Source organism: Physeter macrocephalus, chromosome 20 (assembly GCF_002837175.3).
Source record: "Physeter macrocephalus isolate SW-GA chromosome 20, ASM283717v5, whole genome shotgun sequence".
Taxonomy (NCBI): domain Eukaryota; kingdom Metazoa; phylum Chordata; class Mammalia; order Artiodactyla; family Physeteridae; genus Physeter; species Physeter macrocephalus.
In genome coordinates, this window is record NC_041233.1 from 121244738 (window position 1) to 121265337 (window position 20600).

General features: G+C 50.7%; 1 protein-coding gene across 2 annotated transcripts in view; it reads right to left on the reverse strand.

The window, feature by feature from the left end:
- Positions 1-19444, reverse strand: part of DCTD (dCMP deaminase) — a 30042-nt gene extending 10598 nt beyond the window's left edge. Inside the window, exons 1-3 of one of the 2 annotated variants that reach the window (XM_007111567.4) lie at positions 19197-19444; positions 17890-18004; positions 17396-17531 (exon numbers count right to left, since the gene is read on the reverse strand). In XM_007111567.4, the coding sequence (XP_007111629.1) occupies positions 17396-17531; positions 17890-17997 (244 nt within the window). In that variant the 5' untranslated portion in view covers positions 17998-18004; positions 19197-19444. Of the gene's footprint in view, positions 1-17395; positions 17532-17889; positions 18020-19196 lie in introns of those variants that run through there. The other variant, XM_024115787.3, reaches the window with a different exon arrangement.
- Positions 19445-20600: the final 1156 nt, after the last annotated feature.

Below are 20600 nucleotides of genomic sequence, written 5' to 3' on the forward strand. Positions count from 1 at the left end.
CTGTGACCACCTAGAGGGGTGGGATAGGGAGGGTGGGAGGGAGACGCAAGAGGGAGGGGATATGGGGATATATGTACATGTATAACTGATTCACTTTGTTATACAGCAGAAACTAACACACCACTGTAAAGCAATTATACTCCAATAAAGGTGTTAAAAAAATAAAATAAAAAAATAATGAAAAAAAAAAAAAAAAAGACAGTCAAATCCTCCAGGCTCTGCATGAAGCCTCAGGCTCAGCTGCCTGTGGCCCAGGCCACTCCTGGAACAAGGCTTTGGGCTGGTCCAGAGATGCCCCAGAGCCCCACTTCCTCCTGCATGTACCCAGCCATCTCCTCAGACTCTGCCCCTGCCCCCAACTGCTAGTTCTGTGAATGGCCCTTTGCATCCAGTGAAGCCTCAGCCTCCTGGCCTATGAAGCTGAAAGAAAAAGACCTACTTCACTCTGTATGACAGACTCTAGGTCCATCCACCTCACTACAAATAACTCAATTTCGTTTCTTTTTATGGATGAGTAATATTCCATAGTATATCTGTGCCACATCTTCCTTATCCATCCGTCGATGGACACTTAGGTTGCTTCCATGTCCTGGCTACTGTAAATAGTGCTGCAGTGAACATTGTGGTGCATGACCCTTTGAATGATGGTTTTCTCAGGGTATATGCCCAGCAGTGGGATTGCTGGGTCGTTTGGTAGTTCTATACTCCAATAAAATGTTAAAAAAAATTAACTTAAAATTAAAAAAAATAAAAATTGTGATCTTTCACACACACACACACACACACACACAAAGACCTGCCTCTGAGACCCACCACTAAGACTAAAATCTGTGATGAGCACAGCACAGAAGATGGACTTGGTAAACGTCGGTGCCCCCTGACCCCTCCTCCCGGGCTGCTCGGCTGGGCGGACAGGAGGACAGACGTTTTCCCTCCCTCCCTCCCCTGCCCTGTCCCCATCCCCTGCCCCCTTCTCCTCACCGCCTCTTGCTAAGGCTGCTGGCAGCAACTCAGGGCACCCAGGGGATCCACTTAGCCCCAGTGGTGGTGCTTAGGGCTAAAGAGACTTCTGACTGTGGTGTTTCCATTATTGACAATAAAGCCCCCAGAACTCTAATTACTTTGCTTCCCTGTGTGCTAAGGACACACGATCAGGTCAGGAGGAGGGAGTGGAGACAGTGCCACGTCATCGAGGGGTGAGCTGAGCCCCCCTCCTTTCCCACTGCCCACGTGCGAGACGTACATTGTTTGACGTCTAATACGCGCTGAGGAAGCACAGATAGAAGCAGAACACTCACCACCGCTGGACCGCGTTGCGACGGAAAGACACACAGTCAAGCTTCAAAGCTTCCCTCTCGGGTTAACAGCTTTGAAAGGTGAACCGGGACTGGCCAGTGGGCACTGTAGCAGTCACAACTGTGTTCTAACGGGCCCCAGCTCCGCAAGGCACACGTCGGGCGGCACGCGGCCCGGGTGTGGCGTGGAGGGAGCCAGGCTTACCGCATCGAGCTCAGGGCTCCCAGGACAGACCCCACTTGCGAGCCCGCCGACACTGCCGGGGCGCCGGCCGGCCCCTGCCCCACGCAGCCTCCTCTCGTCCTCCTCCCTCCCCCTTCGGCTCATGACCGCCCTCACCCCACTGAAATGCTGCAGTGGGTCCCGTCTCCACCTGTGACTCCACAACCGAAGGTCGCAGGTCGCCTGTCGCCCGCCCCTCCGCCCTCACCTGGTGTCCTCCCCCCATGACTGACCCATGAGCCTGGGGGCCGGCCCTCTCCCATCCTCATCCGTCTCCCTCTCCTGGACCATCCTCAGCTGCAAGCAAATGCGTGCCGTGCCAGCAGACACACACACCCGGACCCTCCCCTCGGACAGGACAGACCGGGCACACCTCCACCGCGGCCCCTCCCTTCCGGCCGCCGTCCTGTCACCTGCCCTTCTGCTCTCTTCCCAGACACCTCAAAACCGATCTGCATCCGCCCTGCCCATTTCCTCACCTTCCGCCCTTCCTTCAGCTGCTCCAGTTTGCCTTCCAGCCCTCCCGCCCCGCGGAGCTGCCCTCTGCACTGTCAGCACGACTGCAGAGGCGCCAAACCCCACAGGCGTTTTCCCACCTTCTCGGACCTCTCAGCAGCCTTTGCGGTGGCCGACCGCCCCCTCCTCTGGAAGCGCTGCTCTGCGTGCGGCCTGATGTCCCTGCCCTTCTCTGCGTGGCCTCTCCCGTTGCGGAGCACAGGCTCCGGACGCGCAGGCTCAGCGGCCATGGCTCACGGGCCCAGCCGCTCCGCGGCACGTGGGATCCTCCCGGACCGGGGCACGAACCCGCGTCCCCTGCCTCGGCAGGCGGACCCTCAACCACTGCGCCACCAGGGAAGCCCTGCGTTTTTGTTTTAGTCGACAAGGCCTTAAAAGAAGAGTGGCCTAAACCCATGGCTCTTGTATACTTTAGCTCGGATGTACTCACTCAGCCAATGAACTTTCACTGAGGGCCTACTCTGGCTCAGACAGGATACAGACCCTGGTCCACCGTCCTCCCCAGGCCTCCCGTCTTCGGGGGACGTTGTAAGTGTCCCTGTGAGTCCTGCAGCAGCTCTGCACTCCTGCAGGCAGAAAGCTGAGCTGGGGCCTCTCAGGAGATGCTGGCGAGTGCTCACCTTAGCCTATGAACACCACGATTTAGTTGTGTGTAGAAATGAACAGTCTCTGGCATTGTTAAGAAAATCTAAAGGGAAAAAAAAAAGCCGTGCTTAATCAGATCACAGCCCATCAGAGAACAATCCTCGCTGGCTCCTTGAGACCTTGTCCTGTAAACCCCGAGGGGTCGGGGGACCCTCAGGGCTGTCAGGGCACATTTCCTTCCCCGGTGACCGAGGTGTTCCAAGCTGGGATCAACACTGCTCAGTGTTAAAGACAATTAGAGGTACTTGTTTCTTTTATGTCCACCTTGAGGACAGAGCCCAGGCTTCTGGGTTCTTTGCAACTCCCTCAGAGCCTAATGCTATGCCAGGAACATATGGGTGTTAAATATTTACTGAATGAATAAAGGAGGAAATTCAGATTCCAATTCTTGATGGCAACGTTGGGAAATACAGAAAGTCCTCTTAAATTCAAATATCAAAAATATGCTTTCCCACCTAATAACTATTTTTTGATGGTGCTGGTATTAATATTCAGAACTACAGTTTCTGAATCTGTTAGGAAACACGATGATATCGTCCTCTTATGAATCTCTAAAAATTGTCACATTGACTACAACTGTCTTCCTCGAATTCATCCGAGGCAGTTTGGGGCAAAATATAACATTATGTCCGGATTCATTAACGAAAATTATCAGATGAAAGAGATTCTCTCGTGCAGCATCTGACACCCCGGGGTAAAGGGTGGTTTATAGAAATACTACGCTGGCCTATGAACAGACTTCCTTTCTCTTAACCGCAAAGTCACAGGACGGAAAATACAAAGCTTCTTGTTAGAGGAACAAGAGGTCTACCGGGCATTTGGAGCGGCTGAGTGCCAGGCACACGTGAGGCTCTGTAAAGGGAACAGGTCACAATCCCACAGTCCCACACGTTCAAAACCAGACAATGACAAGAGCCAACCCACCCACACCTCGCTGCCCTCGTTCACCACTGCACAGCCCGAACTCAGACGCGGCCAACACCCACCCGAACCACCTGGCACCTGCTTCCCGAGCCTGCACCTGAGGGTCGAGGGCAGGAACCCTCGGCCTGGGAAGCCCCTGACACTCGGCCGGGCCCCTCCCACCTCGTGACCCCCTGCGCCGTGGGTCCAGGTCCTCAAGTCTGAAAGGCTGCGCGTTTCTGGCCTGGCTGGCCTCTCGGCACCACGGCCTCCAGTCTCTGCGGCCCTGACCCTCGCTTCCCCTCCAAGACCGCCCTGTGATTCTCTCTGGGGCTGATCTGCACAGGCTGCACCAGGCAGACGGGCCTCGGGCCCCAGACTGTCCTCTGGGCAGACCAACGTGACTGACAACCGTCCATTCGGCTCGTATAACGTGGGCCAGTCAGGGTGGAGGCCGGGGATTCATTCACCTGGCCTGGCATCTCCACCGGTCACCTAACAGGTAACCGCCCGGAGGAGTCCGCTCCCGGCCACAAGGAGCAGCCAGCAGCAGGGCCTGCCTGTGACGGGCTTGCTCCGGGGCCCTGGCTGGCCTGACCACCAGGCCAAGCGTCCTTCCCTTGTATTCGCGTCCTCTTGGGCAAGTCTGGAAAAACAGCTTTGCGACAAGAGTCAGCCCGGGGTTCAAGGCCCGGTCTTGCCACTTAAAGCTGTGCTCTTTGTTTTGCAGGAGTAACAGTGGCTCCAACTAACTAAATAAAAGCAGTTTTTACAATCCCAAGGGAATCCGGTTTTTGGCTTTTTCCTGATGTGTCCAGTTTCCTTCCTTCATCCTCTAGAACAGCTGCCCTTCTCCAAGACAGGCTGTCACAACAAAACATGAGGCTTCTCTCCTGTCGCCAAGGGCCAGGCCCCGCTCCCGGCAGCCCCTCGCCAGGCATCTCCGATGACAGGACGCCATCCCCACACCCTGCCGGGCGGCCTCGTACTCACCTAAAGCCAGTCCTTTTCTGGCTGCAATCTCTGGGTTCCCTGCTCTCCTGGCCCTTGATGCGTGACCACCCCACACGCCCGGCTCTAACCCTCTCAGCATCACCAGACCGCTCGCTTCTCTGTGGGTCCCTGTCCGCTCTCACATTTCTGGGCATTTCCCAAGGTTCAACCCTGCCCTTTCGTTTTCCACCCATAGTCCTGGACTTGAAGGGTTCATCCGTCCGTAGATTCTCAGAGAGCAGACCTACCTGTAAAACCCTGAAGTCTACATTTCTAACCCCGATTTTTCCCATCTTCTCTGCAGGCCTCTTCTTTGGGTGGGCTGAGTCTTCTCTGCCACTTTTCTCACTATGATAAAAACACTCCGCAGATATCTGATGGCACTAAATTAAATCATGCATTTACCTTTTTTGAGTGCTAGCGTTTTTATGATGTGGCTTAGGAAGAGCTGCAGCAAGAACTACAAATAGGCCTGAGTACAAAAACCAGCCAAGGAGGATACCTCTGCCACTGATCTCGAGATAAGGCTGGTTTCTACATTCAGAGCAGGAATCAGGACCCAGTATTCCAAAGATACACAGTGCCTAGAAAGTATTCAAAAGACAGCTAAATTGTTACATACACACAAGAAGACAAATTTTCCATTTACCTAGAATTACTCATCTATGGCTGAGCAATAAACAAAAGAAATCTCCAAATACTACATGTATATCTGTTAGGCACAAAGAGTGACACAAGAACCTGCAACGATTCTCAACATTGTTTAAAAGGAAAAGAATCAAATGCTGAAAATATCAGATTAATGCGTGTGAAGTTCTTGATTGATAGAAGGAGAACCCCTGTTTCAGGTAACTGTAAGACAATTCACATGCTTTGGTTTTTTTTTTTTTTTTCTTTTATATTACTAACTGTCAGAATTCAGAACTGCATTAACCTTGGCCCACCGAGAAGAGACTGCATAACTAGAAAACTGTATTTTTCAAATTCCCTCTTACTAGGGCTTGATTAATCCTTACTGTCTCATGTAGGCGTTTCTCTAGAAGTTTGACAAATTAACAGGATATATTCCATCCTTGGTTAGATTTAAGAGATTCAACATTTTATAGATTTAACTTTCATCTTGTTTTCATGTAAGACTAATACAACATCTATTTCAAACAGTAGCATTGTTAAGGTTACTTAAATAGGTTTAAAAAAAAAAAAGAAAGAAACCTCAGAATAAGGCTAAACAATTGCTAACTGCTGCACAAATAATTTAATAGTATGATTCTACCCCCAACTGATTGTCATGTGGCTACCAGGACATGATGGGAGATACTGGGGCCTGATAAAATTTGGGGTCAGGAAAACTATGTTTCTATTGCAGTTAGAGAAACCCTCCAGGTTGTTTAAAATTCCTCATTTTTAGTAGTAGAGATTTTTACTGGAAGAAAATGACTTCCTGGGGCCCGGGGGCTATTCCACCAAGGCTGACCTGGAAAGCGGGGCAGCCTGGTGAAGCAGCTGGGTCAGGGGCAGGAGAAAGGTCCAGACACAGAGCGCCCATCGAACTTAGCCTGGCCTGGCCTGCCTTCTGCGAACACTCTGCAGCCTGGTCTGCACAAGCGCCCTCAGCGTCCCCGGGGAGCGCCCCCGTGCCCTTGACTGGTGGCTGCGATGGTTCTCGGGGCCGGGCGGCCACCCGCGTTCTGAGCACGGACACTTCAGCTTGCTGCCAAGAGGGAGGGTCCAGACTCGAGAGCCAAGAAGGGTGCGCTCAGGGCCGTGAAAAGGTGGGACGCTCCACCCTGCAATTAATAACTGACACAAAACGGGTACCCGAGTTCAAGGTTGACCTCTGCATTTAAAAAAATAATGCAACGTTAATTTTTACAAGATACTCCACTTCTGTTCCGGTGACAAAGCTCTTGGTCGTTACTTCTTGAAATCAGGGTCCAAGTGTTTTGACTTCTGGCGTCATACAGGGATCAGAGTGGCTGAATCGGACCTGTCTCTCTCAGAGCACGGGTACCCCCTGCTCTGGGTGCCCCTCAGGTGCCCGATGGCGGCTTCCACTGCGGGGTGGGACGTGCACCCCCTCCTCTAACAGATCCATTTAGGGAAGCGCTTCACTGCTTCAGGAGTTGGGACAGAATTTCAACTACTTATTTCTTAATTATTGAAAGATGTCCTGACAGGGCCTCATCTATCACCACCAGCCTGCAAAGGACCCATCCTTCAAGTCAAGAGCTAAACAAGAGAGTAGCCTCCAGGTTTAACCCTTCCCCAACCTCCCACCCCCAGCACCCCACAAAGGTCGCAAACTGTTTGCTGTCACGGCTACTCCCCATATAGACACCACTAGCTAGTGGTGATAGCTAGTGGGAAGCAGCCGCACAGCACAGGGCGATCAGCTCGGGGCTCTGTGACCACCTAGAGGGGTGGGATAGGGAGGGTGGGAGGGAGACGCAAGAGGGAGGGGATATGGGGATATATGTACATGTATAACTGATTCACTTTGTTATACAGCAGAAACTAACACACCACTGTAAAGCAATTATACTCCAATAAAGGTGTTAAAAAAATAAAATAAAAAAATAATGAAAAAAAAAAAAAAAAGACAGTCAAATCCTCCAGGCTCTGCATGAAGCCTCAGGCTCAGCTGCCTGTGGCCCAGGCCACTCCTGGAACAAGGCTTTGGGCTGGTCCAGAGATGCCCCAGAGCCCCACTTCCTCCTGCATGTACCCAGCCATCTCCTCAGACTCTGCCCCTGCCCCCAACTGCTAGTTCTGTGAATGGCCCTTTGCATCCAGTGAAGCCTCAGCCTCCTGGCCTATGAAGCTGAAAGAAAAAGACCTACTTCACTCTGTATGACAGACTCTAGGTCCATCCACCTCACTACAAATAACTCAATTTCGTTTCTTTTTATGGATGAGTAATATTCCATAGTATATCTGTGCCACATCTTCCTTATCCATCCGTCGATGGACACTTAGGTTGCTTCCATGTCCTGGCTACTGTAAATAGTGCTGCAGTGAACATTGTGGTGCATGACCCTTTGAATGATGGTTTTCTCAGGGTATATGCCCAGCAGTGGGATTGCTGGGTCGTTTGGTAGTTCTATACTCCAATAAAATGTTAAAAAAAATTAACTTAAAATTAAAAAAAATAAAAATTGTGATCTTTCACACACACACACACACACACACACACAAAGACCTGCCTCTGAGACCCACCACTAAGACTAAAATCTGTGATGAGCACAGCACAGAAGATGGACTTGGTAAACGTCGGTGCCCCCTGACCCCTCCTCCCGGGCTGCTCGGCTGGGCGGACAGGAGGACAGACGTTTTCCCTCCCTCCCTCCCCTGCCCTGTCCCCATCCCCTGCCCCCTTCTCCTCACCGCCTCTTGCTAAGGCTGCTGGCAGCAACTCAGGGCACCCAGGGGATCCACTTAGCCCCAGTGGTGGTGCTTAGGGCTAAAGAGACTTCTGACTGTGGTGTTTCCATTATTGACAATAAAGCCCCCAGAACTCTAATTACTTTGCTTCCCTGTGTGCTAAGGACACACGATCAGGTCAGGAGGAGGGAGTGGAGACAGTGCCACGTCATCGAGGGGTGAGCTGAGCCCCCCTCCTTTCCCACTGCCCACGTGCGAGACGTACATTGTTTGACGTCTAATACGCGCTGAGGAAGCACAGATAGAAGCAGAACACTCACCACCGCTGGACCGCGTTGCGACGGAAAGACACACAGTCAAGCTTCAAAGCTTCCCTCTCGGGTTAACAGCTTTGAAAGGTGAACCGGGACTGGCCAGTGGGCACTGTAGCAGTCACAACTGTGTTCTAACGGGCCCCAGCTCCGCAAGGCACACGTCGGGCGGCACGCGGCCCGGGTGTGGCGTGGAGGGAGCCAGGCTTACCGCATCGAGCTCAGGGCTCCCAGGACAGACCCCACTTGCGAGCCCGCCGACACTGCCGGGGCGCCGGCCGGCCCCTGCCCCACGCAGCCTCCTCTCGTCCTCCTCCCTCCCCCTTCGGCTCATGACCGCCCTCACCCCACTGAAATGCTGCAGTGGGTCCCGTCTCCACCTGTGACTCCACAACCGAAGGTCGCAGGTCGCCTGTCGCCCGCCCCTCCGCCCTCACCTGGTGTCCTCCCCCCATGACTGACCCATGAGCCTGGGGGCCGGCCCTCTCCCATCCTCATCCGTCTCCCTCTCCTGGACCATCCTCAGCTGCAAGCAAATGCGTGCCGTGCCAGCAGACACACACACCCGGACCCTCCCCTCGGACAGGACAGACCGGGCACACCTCCACCGCGGCCCCTCCCTTCCGGCCGCCGTCCTGTCACCTGCCCTTCTGCTCTCTTCCCAGACACCTCAAAACCGATCTGCATCCGCCCTGCCCATTTCCTCACCTTCCGCCCTTCCTTCAGCTGCTCCAGTTTGCCTTCCAGCCCTCCCGCCCCGCGGAGCTGCCCTCTGCACTGTCAGCACGACTGCAGAGGCGCCAAACCCCACAGGCGTTTTCCCACCTTCTCGGACCTCTCAGCAGCCTTTGCGGTGGCCGACCGCCCCCTCCTCTGGAAGCGCTGCTCTGCGTGCGGCCTGATGTCCCTGCCCTTCTCTGCAGGCCCTTCCACTTCCCCCGCCGCTGCACGTGGTCCTCAGGGATCTGGCCAGGGCCCGGCCTCTGCACCCTCTCCCTGCCTCGCCCCACCCACACCCGTGACGCCACCCAACGCTGACATGCCACGCTCACGTGGCTGTCCGCTCGCACACCCAACCCGCCGACCTCACACCCTCCCCGGGAGCTCTTACGGCCACCTTCCACCTCCGAGGCCCAGATTTCCCTCGTTCCTCCCCCAAACCTAGGCGCTGGGACCAGAACTGTTGGGAAGGATCGGCTCTCCCTCCCCAACCCCGGTCAGTCAGCAGCCCTCGTGACGCCTCCTCCACAGCACCCCTCTCCCCGCCTCCTCTCCACTGCCCTCTCGCCCGGCCTCCTGCAGCTGCCCCCGCTGTATCCCTGTTTCCACCTGCCCCCGAACAATCCACTTCCCACACCCCCCAACGTGAGCTTTTACATCCAAACTCCTGACCCTGCGGCGCCCAGCCTTGCCGTGCTACTCCAGCCTTCCCCCGCTAAGCTTGGGCCAAGCTGTCTCCTTGGTGCAGTGACCTAGAGCCTTCCTCCTCCAGGGCCTTCGCCCAAGCATCCCTCTCTGTGGAACGCTCTTCTCATCCCCAAACACCCACTACCCCATCTTTACCTGATGGGGGCCATCAAATCCTTCAGCTCTCTGTGTAATGGCCACTTCCTCAGAAAGAAACATTCAATAATATCTGTTTATCCCATTCATGTCTACCTGCTCCACCATCAGTCTGCAAGCTCCTTGAACACAGAGAACATGTACATTATTTACTGCTGTAGAGCACCTGGCACAGAATACAAAGTAGATGCCCTGTAAGTATCTGCTGAGTAAATGAACGACTACAGGTGAACATACTCGGAAAAATGTCATGTATTATAAAATATAGTTACAATTTTTAAAAAGGAAGCAAGACGCCTCAAGAATTCACCAACAGACAACTCAAACTGATATGAGTAGATGACTCATTTGTATTTATTTCAATTTCTAACTCAAGTTAGAAGTTATAACTCACTCGCAGAAGGAAAAAGGACATGAGGAATTCTGCTTCCCTTTTCCACCTAAACTCAAAATTAATGGCATTTTGAACAAAGTCTTTTAATTGTAGAATTTAAAAATTCATGCTCACTTATCATATTCAATATTTTAAATTTACTATGGCATCTATCACTTGAAAGCACAGAGAGGAAATTTACACCTCCACGCACTGGCTAGGACCTGCGCGTCAGACGGCACGAGCAGGGAGAAGACGGGCACATTCCAGCCAGCTCGCTTTCACCAATACTCTCCATTTATCAAGGGATTTCCTGAAGCCAGGCTAGTATCCATGTTTCAATAAACATCACCACACGGACTGATTCACAAGCGGATTTCTCAGTCTCAAGTCCTTTCTTTCTATTTGGTCTTAGAATAACCAACCTCCTGTCTCCAAAGAGTTCTAAGTGTCTCTCCTCTCGTCATATATATTTTCTTGTATTTACGCATGGGGTCTTTTTCTTCATTGCTGTCCTCCAACCTTTTTTCATCCATGTTTGTGGGGTAACCTACACTCTGTGTACCATCTCCATCGGTTTATATTCATCTCAGAACTGGAGATTTGAATCACTAGAAGGAAGGGGGCAATAAAGCCTGTTTCTCTCTATTAATTTGTCCACACGCACAGATGCATATTCCCTCTGTGTTGCTGCCATCTCAACAGCTGTTTACTGCAGCTTTCACCCCAGGATGCTTCCCGAACACCCTTAAAACCCCTTAAGCAGAGAAACAGTGCCCTAATCAACTAAAATCAAAGCTATATTGTTTAATTTTTCCTGAGAACTCTAGAACTGGAGGAGTCCTCAGTGATCATTTATTTCAAAAAGATATTGAGAAGTGAATGTCAAGTCGTATATCTGACAACCCTACAATCCCTGGGTTTATGTACATACACCACCCCTGGAGCCCTGGCTCTGGACAGTCAGTCTAGAATTCTCTCACTTGAAGCTGATAATTGTCATTTTAAGCACTGTGGAGCTTTTCTTAGCCAACATGCATATTAAAGGTTTGTATAGTCCCACGCAAATATAAAACAAAAGTCCTAAGAAGTAAAAGTAAAAAACAATATAAATAGTTGCAAAAATCTCTGGGAACCAGATTTTATTGCATATTTCTGGGAGCAAACTATATACATATATATATTCTACTTTAATACCAGTATTAACAAAGCTTATGAAAGACAGAGTCTTGATGAAAAAAACTCAAAGCAAAACCTTAATAATTCAGGCCAATTTCAGAAAAGATCCTTCAAAACCAGCATAACTGACAGAACAGATCAACAGAATAAAGATTCCAAGGTTCAAGGAGTGTCAAGTGCTCCCTGGAACCACAATGAATGGCAACCCTGAGTTTCTAAGCAAAGGCTTACCAAACATAGAGAATTAAAGAAGTTATATTTATCATTTAGATAATTAATGAGCTCACATACTTAGTACAACCTAAAATCGGCTGAGTGTGGCCCTGAAATTTTGTTGACGCTATTAATCTCTCAACAAACCTTTTATTTAGAGAGATTGTACAAAGACAAACTTCAGCCCCCTTCCTGGTCATCAATTTGGAAATCACTAACCTTGAATGATTTTTAAGTTTTATTATAAACGTCCATGAAGTAAACTGACTTTTTATAGACAAAGACCAATATGTGTATTTTCATGGGTAGGTCTGATCCTATAGATAAGCATTTGAGCTTTTCCTACATCTGCTCTTCCGGACACTCAGTTACAATACATCGTTACTTTACATCCCTCGTAGACATTCATGGTGAAACAGTAATCTCTAGCTCTTAGAAAATAATTAGCCCTGAATTTATAGATTAAAATGTATAGATAAAAATCAAATAAATGAACAAAATCATGATTTATTCTTTTCTGAAAGCTGTTTATAAACACTTATACCTGAAAGTGAAATACACTTATGTTAAGCTGGTTAAATTTCAGGGGGAGCCTCATTCATAAGCCGTTGTGTTTCCCTGTTTGTCTAAAACACCACAGGGTGAAACCCGAGTTTGCCCCTCTTTTCACAAAAACAATATACTTTATTTTTTTACTGTAAACTTGCTCCAAGGTCTTCCATTGATTACACTAGTTATTTTGTACAGAAGTCCCTAATTAGGCCCACTGTCAGGCCACAAGTACTGGATGGCTAGGCAGGGGAGGGAAGCTGGGTCGCCACCAGTGAAATTAGAATTCTGCAGGAAAAGATGCAGCAAGTCATCAAATCCGCGGATCTGCCTAACAAAACCAGAGGGCGTTCAATTTCAACCGCTGAGGGAACAAATTTGATCTTAATTACTAAGAAGCTCTTACAAGTTGTGAGGAAGTTGCAGCTTAAGAAGGATCAGCCTCCTAACTTCCTGATAAATTAGTTTCTCAAGACTAACCTTTTGGATGCCAAAGAAATATATCACATGCATGGCAGTCAGGAAAATGTCAGCGTTCAAAGGGGTAAGGTAAATGGCTAAGTAATCACTAAAATGACATCTATGCATGCTTAACAATATGCTAAATCTGAAAAATAAAGATTACATTTAAATATAAAATTTAAAGAAGCACTGCCACACGCTGGCAAAACTGTTTCAAGCTGCCACGCTGAACTCTTGCCTTAATTAATTTCCAGCATTTTCCTTCCCAGCATTATACTTTTTTTTTTTTTTTTTGACCACGCTGCGCGGCACGTGGGATCTCTTAGTCCCCCGACCAGGGATCGAACCCGCGTCCCCTGCAGTGGAAGTGCAGATTCTTAGCCAGTGAGAGTTTTCCTGCCTAATATGAACTGACTCTGGAAAAAGCCCCATGTCTCCACGTCTGCCCGATGCATCAGAGTGCAGGGCTACCCCCCATCTTGGGACATCAAGACTGTGGTCCCTTCCACGAGTGCGATGCAACAGCCAAAGCAATCCTGGCTTCTTGATGGATTGGGATGGAGAAGGAGGCCCAGCAGAGGCCTGCTTCCCCACAGATCCCTTCCCCAATGGGAACCAGCATGGCAGGAAAATGCATTCAGGTTTGATGGTCGTGGCAGAGCTCTGTTAAAAACATGAAGTTTAACAATGGCTCCCAAGGAAGAAAGAAGTTGATTCTACGCCAGCACTCTGGTCTGTAAACCATGTCATCAAAACTGGTTATGAAAACCTGAGGAAAGAGTGATCTCTGAATTACCACAAGTATTTCGCCTCCATTTTACCAAATTGGTATTTTGATTAAATGTGCTTCACTCTGATGAATCCCACAGAGAAAGGAATGGCAAGTGTCAGCTGAATACTTCATTCTGGGGTTAGCAACCACCCCTCAGAAAAATTAAAGTCTTCCAAAGTTTTTTACATGGCAAATTAGATATATCTGCTCCTCTCCAGTTTTTTTTTTCAATGTCATTCATGTGAAAAGGTGTCACTATAATAACGCTGACTTCTTCCTGCCACTTACTGTTACTGACATCATACTATCTTTTGGATTTCTCAGGAAAAAGATGAGATAAAAGGCAGTTTCCTTGGCAGGGGAATTTTCATTTTCCATATTAATACCACATTATAATCAAATCGTTTCAATGAAGTTTTGATCCTAAGCCTGGAAGAACAAAAACACCCTTTAAAAATGCCTCTCTAGAGACACGGCCCAGAAAAAAACACCATCTTCCCACTCTGTTACACGTATTCTGTGTTTACCTCCCCTTCCACAGAGTGTCAATCAAGACTAATGACTTCCAAACTTACAGAATTAATAAGGAGAATTAAGCTATATATGTTAACCAGTAAACTTAAACTTACACAATTCCCAAGCTCCCCCTGGGAGAAATGTGAAGGGAAGCCAGGTGCAAACGGCTTCCTGCTTCATCCTAGGTGCAGGCCACCCTCACCTGAGCTCGCGACCTCTGGGGGGTCATTTCATCGAAACCTCTGCTTGCTCAAGTGCATAGCGAGAAGAAAATGGGTGGCCCACGTGCTGCCATCTACCCGCTTCAGAAAAGCCGAATTCCCGTGCCCCACCCCCCCACTCCAAGGAAGCACAGAGCACTGGCCTCGGCATTAGAAGATGTCACCCTGCCTGTGTGGCACTGTATTAGTTACTTAACGTTTCTGGGCCTTCAGGTTCCCATCCATGAATGAAGCGGGTAGCTTAGACCCCGTGGGCACAAACCCCAAGGTACCACTGAGGTTCTGCCAGATATGATCTCACTTTTGTGTGGAATCTAAAAAACAAAAACAAGCTCACAGATACACAGAACAGATGGGCGGTTGCCAGAGTGGGGAGGTGGGTGGGAGAAGCGGGTAGAGGGGTCTAAGGTACAAACTTCCAGTTACACAATGAAGAAGTCCTGTGGTGTTCAGCATGGTGATGGTAGTTACTAATAATACAGTACTGCACACATGAAAGTTGCTGAGAGAGTAGGTCTTGCAAATCTTCATCATAAGAAAAAAAACTTTGTAAACATATCAAATATTGATACATATGAATCGTCATGTCCTATACCTGTAACTAATGTAACTTTGTATGTCAATTATACCTCAGTTTTTTAAAAAAGATACTATTAGTTTAACTAGCATTATATAGGGGTCTTGGAAGTTTTTTTTGACATTTAAAACAGGGTCCCCATATATTCAGAAGAATTAGGAAGCCAGTGGTCTGGAATCTAGATAACCTCTAAAGCTCCTCTACAGGGATGGACACAGAGTCATCCCTGAGACAGCACCCCAGCCTCCGTTAATGTCAGTGAGGAAAGAAAGGGTTACGCCCACCCAAGTCCAGACAGTATCACTTATTTTTTTTAAATTAATCTTCTTTAAGTCTTAAAACAGACACAAAGAATTTGCATTTTAGTCAATTAGCAGCAAACATTTCTATTACATCCAAGGCTACCTAAACATTTACTTCTCTGTGACCCAAAATCCCTTCAAAAGACAAAACCGAGTGGATAGTTTACAGCCAGTCATAGTTATTCAGACTTAAAGCCCATCTTTACATGTAGTATGACGGTAGTGATACTAAATGCCTTTTAAAAACCATTTAATACTTTCTCTGACTTTTACAGTACATCAAATTACAAGCTTACTCTCATGAAAGAAAACTGTCTACATTCTAACACGGCTACATGTAAAATGAATAATTGATAAGGGGCAAAGAGCTTTGAAAACCTAGAGGTATCACATGGATAGTAAAAAATAATGCACACAGACAACCAGTGCCCTGAAACGCAGCAACCATTCAATAGAAAACAATCAGTGGAGCTGGACAAATGCCTGTGTGGGTTTTTTTTTTTTTAATTCCTCTGGAAAGGAACTCTGAAAGGTACTCTCCAACTTGGACAAAAGGCAAGTGTCTCAGAACAAACACAATTAGCTACTGGAGAGGTTCTGGAAGTGGGAAGTCGGGGCATGGTAAATGTGCTGCAAAGCCTTGGGCTTCTAGGTCACTGGCAGAAACGTGCCTGGGGCTCATGGTGATCGAAGGAGGCACAGGTGCCACGGGAGAGCGCCCGGTAACCAGTGAGGACCCCTCTACGCCGTGCAGGCCACTGGCATCGTTCTGCAACCAGCCTCAGCAGCACAGACTGACACCTCCCAGCAATTCCTCTACAGGCAAGTTCAGCACCAGGACCCACAGCCCGCTGTCCTGACTCAGTGAATAAGGGCTGGGGTCCTTACACACTTCACCGTGGACCTTGAATTCACCAACCCTTTCATGTTTATATGGGACCTTGAACTGCCCTGTGAAAAATCACCTTTGCGCGTGCCTTCAAATAACCAATCGCTTCCCTTCTTTCTCATCATTGAAAGCATACAGAGTCAAAAGCAGGATGACCACAAGTTTCTAAAATACGCTGGCACATCCTCCCCGCGCTCCACTCAGCTCTACAGCTGAGGCCGAGGAGGCAGTTTTCCCCTTTTCCCCGGGATCCAACTCTTCCTCCTCTGACAAGGGGGCGAGTTAAATGGACCAGCCCGACGACGAACCCCCAGGCACTGAACTGTTTCACTCCCCGAGAACCCTGAGTGCTCGCTGGCTCTCCCAGTCTCATCCCTCAATTCCTTCTCCACCTCCAGGCACGTTTTTTTTCTTTTTCTTTCAAAAAGGAAGCAGCTGCCCTGAAGCAGCTTAGAAAGAAATTTATGGGGCTTATTTAACATGATTAAGGTCCAGGAACATTAGTAAAAATATATAAATTAGGCTACGTGTAGACTTGGAGTTCTTCGTGAGAAAAACTCCAGAGGAAACCCTAGCAAGGAAGAGCCAGTGAAACTGAAAAAAGGGCTCACATGACACTGGACCCTTATTTCCTGAAGGCACAGCTTTCCCATTCGGATGGCCTGCATCTACGTTACTTCCAACAGAGGCAGTCTGTTCACTTCCAGACATAAATTCAGGTCCAAATGTTAAGAAAATTCAGCAACCAGCATATGCAGCCCAAGGCGCCTCTTTACAGCATTAGTTGCATATTCCCCAGGGAGTTAAAGGAAAAGTGAGGCTTGGCTGGTCACTCCCAGATGATAATCTCTGAAGTGAGTCCCCACCCTGGGGCTCAGATAGGCAACAGATTATAACAAGCATCCTCCCCTAATTTAAAGATGAAAACCAGAGTTGGCCAGGCCAAAGGTCTCGCGCATCTGGCCCGCCGTGGGGCCGGCGCCCCTCTGGGATTGGGGGGCCCGGGGCGACAGGAGCAGGCGGCTGCATCATCCCTCGCCTGAGGTCCAGCTCACAGCTTGGGTCCTGCTTCCCAGAGATGAGCCTGAGCCGGGTTTCCTCAGGAGATGGAAATGCGCGCTGCTTCCTCATCAGAGCAGAGCCCGGGCCAGTACTTGGTTAGCTGGCCCCACTCCCAAGTAGCCAAGAAACAAATGGCAGGGCCACCGTGCCCATTTCACAGCCACCTCCCCCAGGGGCTGTGGCGCTCTGCAGAGAAGCCCGCCACCAGTGAGACACGCGAGGCCCACGACAGAGCCTGGCCCCAGGGCCAGGCTGTGTGACCACTACCACGCCTCCACTTCTTGGCTGTCTTTGGCACTTAAGGGAAACTGGGGTACTTCAACAGGATTTTTTCTCTTTCCAGCTGTCGGTAACAACTGAAAAGGAAGATGATGCTTTCTGAGCACCTACCGTATTGAAGCACTCAGCGAGGCTATGACAAAGCAGAATGGAACACACAACATGCCCTACCGTAAGGGTATTTGGTATCCAGTATACTCTCCGCTGTCCTCCTCCAAGGCAAGAGGTCATCACTACATCCATTTGGCATTCCATTGTACCCAATGCCCACAATCTTGTTTTCTGCATTCACGATGCAGGCTCCGACCTACAGGAAAACATGCCCAAAGGCTTGGTGACTTCGGGTGGCTGGTCTGTCACTGGAGAGGCAGTAAGTGAGACCAGAGGCCTACAGAGCTCCAAGATGGGCACGCAACTTCTGGAGGGGCTAAGAGCTCTGTCTCCTTGAGGTACGAGAGGCAGTGAACGATGGCATGTGACAATTTACTCTCTCACAGGAAGAGGTAAGCAGGCAGGAATGCAGCACAAAAGACAGCAGATTTACTCTGCTTTTTGTAAGTTGGCAGGTGTCCACTGAGCCTCTTCCTCTTGTAATTTGCTCACTTGTAGGTACCTCCTACAAGTGTCTGTGAGTGTCCAAACGTTCTCATGCAAAACTCACTTACCTGGGAATTTGGGTCTTTGCTCCTCTGTGCTGATAAGAAGGCCACTGCCATGAAATACTCAGGCCATTCCAAATAGTCATCACGTTTTTTACAGGGAAATTCGCTCATGCTGGGTCTAGAAGAAAAACAAAACAAAACAGCAGTGGACAAACACATTTTGGTCAATCTGCTTTCCAGTTCAACCCAAGCAACCCAAGCACATTTCAACTTTGGATCTCCAAACTCAGACAATTTCAATTTACATTTATCAATCAGAAATCATAGCACATGAACCCCAGACGGTCTCTGGTCTTCAGAAAAAAAAAAATTAAGAAATTAAGTTACTATTTCAGAAGTTTGGATTCAGCTTGTACGGCTGCGCATTCCCAGATATTACATCTATTTACTGCTTTCTCATAGGATTTTTTTGCCAGTTACTACACATGCCTGCCCTACAAATCACCGTCATCCTTTACCTCTCTCCCTTATCAAATGGAGCCAGCAAAAGAGGGAAAGGGAAAGGAGAACACTTATTGATCATCTAATATATTTCAGACACTGTTGAAGGTTGTACACATCATCTCACTGAAGCCTCGTTCTGAGCTAAAGGTAACTAACATCCCTCTTAGAGAGAGGCTCAGAAAATATAAGTAACTCTCCCTAAACCACACCGGATTATTCTCCACGCCAGTTGGATTCCATTGGGAGCTGTCCCAACTGTGATATTCATGTGTGCCTTCCCTTTCGCTTAGTTTCCCCAAGTGGGACAGACGTTATCCACTCTGAGTTCTGAACCCAAAGAGGAGAAACGATGAAGACTGCCAAGTGCCGTGAGCAAGGCAAGATTTCGGTAACACTGCGCTCTACTCAGGGGCAGGCACAAGCGCCTCTCCAACAAGGAGACAGCCCTGAAGGGGCCGAAAGCTTCCAGTAAGGGGGTGGGGGGATCCTTTCAGGGGAGACGAACCGGGGGCAAGGAAGGAGGGCAACGCAGAAACCCGGTGGCTCTCGGGGGAAGTCTGGAGAAAGCCTCCACAGGCGGGCTGAAGGAAGGGGAGGCTTTCCCAACATCTGGGCTTCGGGTCCTAGCTGTGAAGCTGACGCGACCGTGCAGCACGTCGGTGCCCGCTGGGAACCTGGTTCCCCACTAGGTACGCGTCCCCCACCCTAAGGGGCCTGTAAACCCTGCTAACGCGAAGCGACGCTGCACGGAACCGGTTTACCGCGCGGCTGAAGGGGTAGCATCCAAGACCGCTGCTGGGGGCCCGGAGGGGTGCTGGCTAGGCAGGAGGCCAGGCGAGGAAGGGGAGCGAGGGAAGGGAACTTACTGCCGGCTCAGGCTTAGCGCTCGCGGGTGCCCTGCTGCCCCGCTGCAGAACGGCTCCTGGGAGACACGTCTGGTCGCCGGCCCGGCCGCAAGCCACGCTCCCCCGCCCCTCGATGCCGACCCCGGGACGCAGCCACGCGGCCCCGCCGGCCACGTGGCAGCTCCTCTCGGACGCCCCGGAGGCCGCGGCGCACCCCGCGAGGTTGACCAAGCGCCGCCGGCCCCGCGCCGTTTCCCCGGCAGCACGTTGGGCCGGGAGGGGGCGTCCCCGAGGCCGCCCGCTGCCCCGGCCGCCCCTCCGCTCCCGGCCCGCGATCTGCAGGCCGGCGCCCGTCCCCGCCACCCCACCGCCCCGCCGCCGCCGTCCCGCCGTCCCGCCGCCCCGCCCGGGAAGGAAGTCGGCGGAGGAGGCGGGGCCGCCGCGTGGCCGGAAGGTGGCGGGGCTCCACGCCCAGGTCGCCGGCGACCTTCCGGGCCGGCGCTCGAGCCGCCGCGCCCGGGCCGCCCGCCCCTGTTCCGTAGCGGCGCTTGGCCTTCGCCCTTGGCTTCCACCTGGCGCCCGCGAACGCGCGCCGAGGCCGCTGGGCCGGCACCTGCACGGTCGCCCCGCCGCCCCGGGTCCTCGGACGGCGCGGCTCGTGGCCGCGCCCAGGCCTCCGACTTCTTCGAAACCGCTGCAGTTTCAGGTCTCGGAATCCGAGGGTCGTTTCGGCGGTTGCTGGCGAGGGTTTGGGGTTTCTCCTCCCCACTTTTTTCGGGGCAGGACCAAGGGGAAACGGTTTGGGCCCCGGGAGCGGGCCTGCGCGTCGCCGGAGCAGCTGCACAGTCCCTCGCGGGAGGGGTTTGTTGTCGGGCGGGGAGGTTCTGCCCTCGAGGCACAAATGCCTCGAAGGTGCATTTGCATAAGCGCCGGGCTTGGCCGGCTTAGCTTCCTGCGCCAGGCGCGGGGAAGAGCCTGAGACGCGTGCTGAACGGAAGGCTGCCCCCCCCTTCCAGCCCCACCACCGTGCACACCCTTCCTGGTGTTCCCCGAAACGCTTGCCGGCTATACAGTTGTGCATATTTACGATTGTTAGAAAGATCCGAAAAACAGGGTGCAGGGTGACATTTCTGAAGGCAGCTGCTCCAAGGAACGAAATCTCATTTTATTGAACTTTCTTATTCTCTTCAGACGTCTAGCCCCTCAGTCGCTGGAACACTGGTTACACGGCAGAGAATGAGGAAAGGACCCCTTTCTGTTTCACACGCGGGGCGTGAGGATACTGTCAGGACTCCATAAATAATAGCTACTGTAGCAATCCTGAGTTCTGATCAGCACATCCCAGATCTGAGCCTCGAATCCAAACAAAAGCTCGTTAACTCTATTCCTTTAGCCTAACAGAGGAAGAATGATCAGAATAAACAG